Raw genomic sequence first — 6,780 nt, 5'->3', positions numbered from 1 at the left:
GTTTATTGTAGCCGTTCTATTATTGTAGTAAGGACCTCTATATTGGTTTGTTTGACGTCATTATGTAAGTAAGGACCTCAACAATTGGTTTGTTTGAGCCGTTCATTATTGTAAGTAAGGGCCTCAACAATTTGGTTTGTTTGAGCCGTTCATTATTGTAAGTAAGGGCCTCAACAATTTGGTTTGTTTGATCCGTAATTCTTGTCAGTTACTATTTACGAACTTCGATTTCTTTATTTCTTCCCACGAAATGTATTTTAACATTATAGGAAAAAACAACAACTCCTAACTAGGGGAAGTTTATAGTAATATTTAGTCTTGAGTAGGCATTAAAAGTACTGTCAATAGAACATTTTGTTACTGTCATTTCAGTTGAATAATTATATATTCTCGCCCAATTAACATTCATTTTATCACTTCAAAAGATAATTAGATAAGCTTTTAAAACATCACACACGTCAGTGTCAAAAAAGTGTTCTAAAAATACTAACTTTCCGATGCAAGACTTGTTTAAATGATTAAACTTTCATGAAAACTGTCTCCGTTTGAAGACTAATTAGGAACACTATTCAAGTTAATTCATACGTGTGATAAATGAAGAAAAGACTTTTTGAATGAGTTTTATGCTTCTAATCTTGATTCTGTATCCTCATGTCGGTGCTAACATTAATACATTATGAATATAATTGTGGTTAGGCAATATTACTGGGAAATGTTGGAGTAAAACGAAATAACAATCCTTGTATCATTTAACTTGCATAGCGTGGTTAGTCCATTAAAATATTTGATTGTTAATTACCACACAATCTGTAATGTTCCGTTCCAAAGAAAATTTCGGAATGTACAACCTTGTTAGTGTGTTAGAATATTAATTTCTAACCACCATACAAGCTGTAATGTTTCAAGAAAGCTTCGGATTTGCACAACCCGGGTTGGTCTGTTGGAGGATTAAATTGCTAACGACCGTACAAACTGTAATTTTCCAAAGAAAACTTCGAATTGTACAACCCACTTGGTCTGTTAGAAGATTTTATTGCTAACAACTATACAAACTGTAATGTATCAAGTAGAAGCTAGGATAGGGAAAGAAATATTGATTTTTAGAACTGTTAGCGCCCTAGAATGGCAGCAAGTGTCTGTCATCAATCTATATCTTAGTCGAAGACGATGAAAGATAAGGTCATTGCGTATAATCAATACTGTTGTTCTTTTGGATGTTTTGTTACACAAATAAAAAGTTTCAGTTGTTCATCGCCAGTTTCTTTGTTTGTTGTTAAGCACAAAGCTACACAATAGGATATCTGTACTGTGCCCATCCAGGTATCGAATCCAGATTTTTAGCGTGAAAAGCCTTTCAGACTTGCCGCTGAGCCACAGAGGGGGGTGGAAGCTCTATTGTCAGAGGAAATGTTTGTGTTTATAAATTGAGTAAATGCACAATTATTGTATATTTCATCTTTTCTTATTTTTATGAATTCTTACCTCTCAGTGCATTGTATCAAATTTCATACACGTTATTTAATAAATTCTACACTTAAGCACTTTATAATTGTCCTGAATATGTGGTTCTATTTCAAATTAATTAGATGTCATAATTATTAATTTTATACTCAAATTCGCTGACAGCTTTATTTAATTAAGAACATTATACACTTTTTTTGCACTCCTGGAGGAAGGCTGACCCATCTCAATGGATGACACAGATAGTTGTACAAATTGGTATGAGAGAGGGAGGGTTTACTCCCTTCTAAGTGTTATTTGGAAGTGTCGATGACGTATGCAACTTGGTAATGTGTTACACTGCATTTGGACCCACTGTTTGATTAGAAAGTGCGGTACAAAATAATTATTTCTGTCTTTGCCCTACGCAAAAGCATGTCATCCCATTAACCAGTAAGAGCCAAAGGAAAGATGCAAACCGGCCAGTAGTCAAAAACTTACAAAAATACAATTATGGTGAATAAAAATTTCACGTTAATTGCTCTCTTTTGTTTGTTTCTTTTCTTCTCTGTCCGAGTTTGAAAGTATTATCTGCATAATATTTCAGGAATCTAAGTTCTTGCGAAAATTTTAGGTTTATCTGTTGGATATCATTTTACCTAAATACTACACAATTATGAAGGCGAGCATCGTCAGTCTAATGACTTTTATCACGAATATTAGACCTAAATGTTTAGGGGTTAGTTACTGAAAAAATTGTATTTGCCCGATCCCCTGTAACTTTGTAAATACCTTCATAGCCTTGAGAGTAATGCAGAAAAATTTCAACAAATATCTATATTGTTATATATTTTTCGTTTGTTTCCGGAAATTCCAGCAAAGCAATTCAAGGGATATATCCGTTAGCTATCCCTAATTTTGAACTAACAGACTAGAGGGAAGGAAGCTAGTCAACAGAACCCATCACCAATTATTGATTTACTGTCGTCTGATTGAATTGCGGGATTTAACGGTCACCCTTATAATACACTCGCAGCCCCAAAGTGCAAAATGCGATTTTTTGGGCCGTAACGGGGTGCGAACGTCGGCCACACTCGGGCCATATTGTTATGAAAATCACAATCGTGTTTATAATAAGTAAAAGCATTTTTGAAAGATTTGATTTTTTATTCAATTCTGCATTATCTTTGAACAAAACAAATTTTATTTAGTTTGAGAAAAATCATTTTATGTACATGCATTAAACTAATAAAGGTAAGATGTTAAATATACTAGGATGGATCTAACTTAGGTAGAACAAAGAAAAATAAATGTTCGAAAATTAGTAATTACATATCATTAGAAATGTTACGTCAAATGCGTGTATAATACGTCACTGGATTTCCAAATATTATTATTAGTAAATACGAAAATTATACTACGGTCTCTCGCATAACTGAAACTCGTAATCAGAACAGTAAGTGTTACTTTTTGTAAAAAAGGACAACTTAGATTTCATTTTCAATAAAACTCCCCCCCCCCCTCAAAAGGCTCAGCGGTAAGGCTTATAATGTTAAAATTCGCCGTTCGGTTCCTTCGGTGGGCACATCGCAGATAACCTATTGAGAGGCTTTGCATTTGAAAACAAAACAAACTTAACAGAAACTTGTTCTAGTAAAGCTTTAAATTTCCCTACAAATCGAAGTTATCAAAATTAAAATTAGGGGGCTCATGGCGCCTTTTATTTCCAAAACCTCTACACTGACGCTAACCCTAATAACTTTTATTGTCTCTTCAAATATTGTAACCAAGAGACATGATAGTGGGTCAGCCAAGCTAGAAAAATACATTGACAAAAGTAATAAATAAAAACGACGAGGCCCGGCATGGCCAGGTGGATAAGACACTCGACTCGCAATCTGAGGGTCGCGGGTTCGAATCCCCGTCCAACCAAACATGCTCGCCCTATCAGCCGTGGGGGCGTTATAATGTGACGGTCAATCCCATTATTCGTTGGTAAAAGAGTAGCCCAAGAGTTGGCGGTGGGTGGTGATGACTAGCTGCCTTCCCTCTAGTCTTACACTGCTAAATTAGGAACGGCTAGCGCAGATAGCTCTCGTGTAGCTTTGCGCGAAATTCAAAACAAACAAAAAACGTAATACGCTAAAAAGATGGCCAAGTTAAAAAATAAACGAAAAATATCACAGATACATCAAAGTTGTTATATCACAATTAAATATCAAACGTTGTTTAGGATTGTTGAACTGGGTATGGTGTTCCATAAACACAAACTTAAATCACATTTAACTAAAAATAACACAAGACCGTTAGGCAATTGTATTGTTATAAGTATTCTAGCTAACTGCTGAGACACCGGTGAACTTTACATTTATTTGTTTATCAATTCTCAGTTTTGAAGCATAATTATATTGTAGCATTATATGTTATGGTGTTACTAATATATTGCTGATAAATGGATCTACAAGTCGTCTAATAACCGCTTCCATTATACATAAAAGCTAAAAAAATATCCTTACATAGTATCTCTACAGTTTTCTTATATATTTTTGCCTTTCAATTTTTCTGTTCGCATGTTTGTTTGTCTTAATCAAGGGTTTATTTGTCTGTCTATTAGTATGATTGACTTTCCGTTCATCTGCTTGTTTTTTTACAACAGGGACGGAGAAATGGCACTTGGCTTTACTTCCCAACTATCTGGAACAACCCCCACCATGTCACGATCACTCAGCTGTTGTTCAAGATGGAAGCATGTGGGTGTACGGTGGAATGACAGATCTTCTGGAGAGGAGTGATTTCTGGAGACTTGACTTTGGTTAGTGATTACACATATTTATATTATCGTTTACAATTCCGTTTTCAATCCATAGGAAGTTTCTTGTGTTAAGAGAGAACAGATGGCTGCTATCTTGGCACCAGTGAAATTGATTCTCCTTTTCTATACGCTTGAGTCTTTGTAGCACGCCTGCTTAGTGTTCATGCTGAACTCTTAGACTGCTTGATCACATCTGTGTAATGTGTGTCGTTCACGAAACTTTAGGCTATTGATCTGCGCCTGATAGATGAGCAATCTGTAAAAAAATGACTATGTATAGGGTAATTGTACACCAGATTGTAACTTGTTCCTCGATACAATCGTTAAAACCATAGTCAGTTAAAAAAAAAACACGAAAAGTAACCATACATATGGAACAGTGTATATAAATATATATTTGTTTATTTAACGGTAACAAATGGCAATCTAGAGCAAAGAGCAGAGTTTGTTTCCTGTAAGCAAAACAAAACAAACTTGTGATGTACGCATAGATAAGTTAAATGGACGACATGGTCGATATATACAAGACAGATTATATTCTCTGTTTACGTTCTTTCAGAAACACACCAGTGGAGTCGAGTGAGAGCAGTTAAGGGACCAGGGGAACTTCACGGCCACTCAGCCGTGGCGTTCAACAATCACATGTACATATTTGGTGGAGAACGAGGTGGGGTAATCCAGGATGATCTCTGGAGCTACGACTTTCGTAAGTATAGACTGATTCATTCGAGAAAAAAAAAGAAGCTAAATTAGAATAAGAATATTTGGAATGGTTTCCAAATACCGTTCACGGGTGGATGCTCATTTCTCGGGAGCAAAGCATGATATTTGTACAAGAAAGAGAGTGTGGTAGTATAAGTTATGACAAAAGTGGGTGATAAAAGAAAATTTAGGGCTTGCTCTAAGAATGAATGGAATGGTAAGAACGTGATTTCTATACTAACGCCCTGTGTTGATAAATAGATGAGAATTCCCGCTCCTGGGAATGTAAAAGAATAAAAAACTTTCATCACATGCATAGAAAAAGTGTGAATGCACACCGTGTAACTCCAGCATGAGTACTTTATACTTCTAAGGGCCAGGCGTGTCCTAATGATTAGCCTTCCAGTCAGTGAATCCGAGGATCCGAGATTCACGTCTCGTTGCTGCAAAATCGCCTTCCGCACGAGGGACGGTGAGTGCGTTAAAATTACAAAGGCAAAATTTCACCATTCATTTAAAAAACTAAACAGTTGGTGGTGGGTGCTGTTGGCTAGCTGCCTTTTTAATAGCCTATTAGCGCAAAATATGGAACAGTTAGCACAGAATGGTAAGAAGAAAAAGGATGCTGAAGAAACTATTTTGTAATATTGGGGAAACCAGGGCAGGTTGACTCACTTTTTTAAAATTTTAAAATAAAAGTCATCTGTGAACTTCAAAATTAGAAACTTCGATACCAACATAAACTAGAAAGGAACATATTAGAAAAGTGTGCGCTGTGTGTCAACCTACCCCGAGTACGGGGCAAATTGACACGGATGAAATGAAATCAAAAACACGTTATTTATACCAATAAATTTATTGCACATTTAAATAAATGAGAAAAAAAAACTTTAGCTGTTTCTCTCCATAATGCCTACAAACATACTTTGAAATTCAAAGTTTAAAAATATATGACAAGAATATAATGGAAAAGGAACAATGCATTGAGGAATATGCAAAAGTTTTAATTAAGTTTCTTTAACATCTAAACGTTAATTAAAATCAAGAGGTAGTTAAATATACTTGTATTATATCTTTGCTTTAACAGTATAAAAACAAATACATGCAAAATCCTCATTTTGGGGCTGGTTGACATGTATGTCAGTCTACCCCAAGTAAAATGTGTCAACTTGCCCCAAACCGCCATTTTGCTAGAAATGACTTGTGTGTGTAGGCCGTCCCAGTCATAGTTATCAAACAAACTTATGCACCATTATATAACCTAAAAAAGCACTTTCAAATACCATATAACTTAAATTCTCGTAACAAAATATTTAATATAACTTAAAATCTTTGCAGTAGACAATATTTACTTTCGTATGTGACAATATCAATGTTTACTGCACACGACAGAGGCTTTCGATCGCGATAAAACTAAAACAGCAAGTGACTCGTATTTTGATGTATTAGTGGTCGTGATGTCAAGGCTACCAACTTCATTATATGTAAGTTATCGGTTTTGAGTCAACCCGTCCCTTTGGCCAACCAGCTCCGATCTCCCCCTACTAGGGCAACCATGTTTTAAATTACAAAGACGACGTGGTGTGTTAGAGCTAAGGTAGTGATAAAATAGAAAATTAGAATGTTTGTTTATTTTGTTGTTAAGCGCAAAGTTACACAATGGTTTGTCTGTGCTGAACCCACCATGGGTATCGAAACCTGTTTTTTTTTTTTAACCTTATAAGCTTTCAGGCTTACAGCTGAGCCACTAGAGGGCAAATCGGAATGACTACCGGTGAAATAAATATGTTTTGACCTGCTTAAGTAGTAGAACTAAAATTACATAT

The 6,780-nt window shown here is 35.4% G+C and overlaps 1 protein-coding gene across 3 annotated transcripts in view; it reads left to right on the top strand.

Moving 5' to 3' along the window:
* LOC106457824 overlaps positions 1–6,780 on the top strand; it is a 52,682-nt gene that overhangs the window by 38,719 nt on the left and 7,183 nt on the right. For all 3 annotated transcript variants that reach the window (XM_022383873.1, XM_022383874.1, XM_013917275.2), the window contains exons 6-7: positions 4,097–4,252; positions 4,812–4,958. In XM_022383873.1, coding sequence (XP_022239581.1) covers positions 4,097–4,252; positions 4,812–4,958 — 303 coding nt within the window. The remainder of the gene's footprint in view (positions 1–4,096; positions 4,253–4,811; positions 4,959–6,780) is intronic.

Source organism: Limulus polyphemus, unplaced genomic scaffold, assembly GCF_000517525.1.
Source record: "Limulus polyphemus unplaced genomic scaffold, Limulus_polyphemus-2.1.2 Scaffold378, whole genome shotgun sequence".
Taxonomy (NCBI): Eukaryota; Metazoa; Arthropoda; class Merostomata; order Xiphosura; family Limulidae; genus Limulus; species Limulus polyphemus.
The sequence above is the reverse complement of the archived record's forward strand: the minus strand, read 5'-3'. Positions and strand labels throughout refer to the sequence as shown.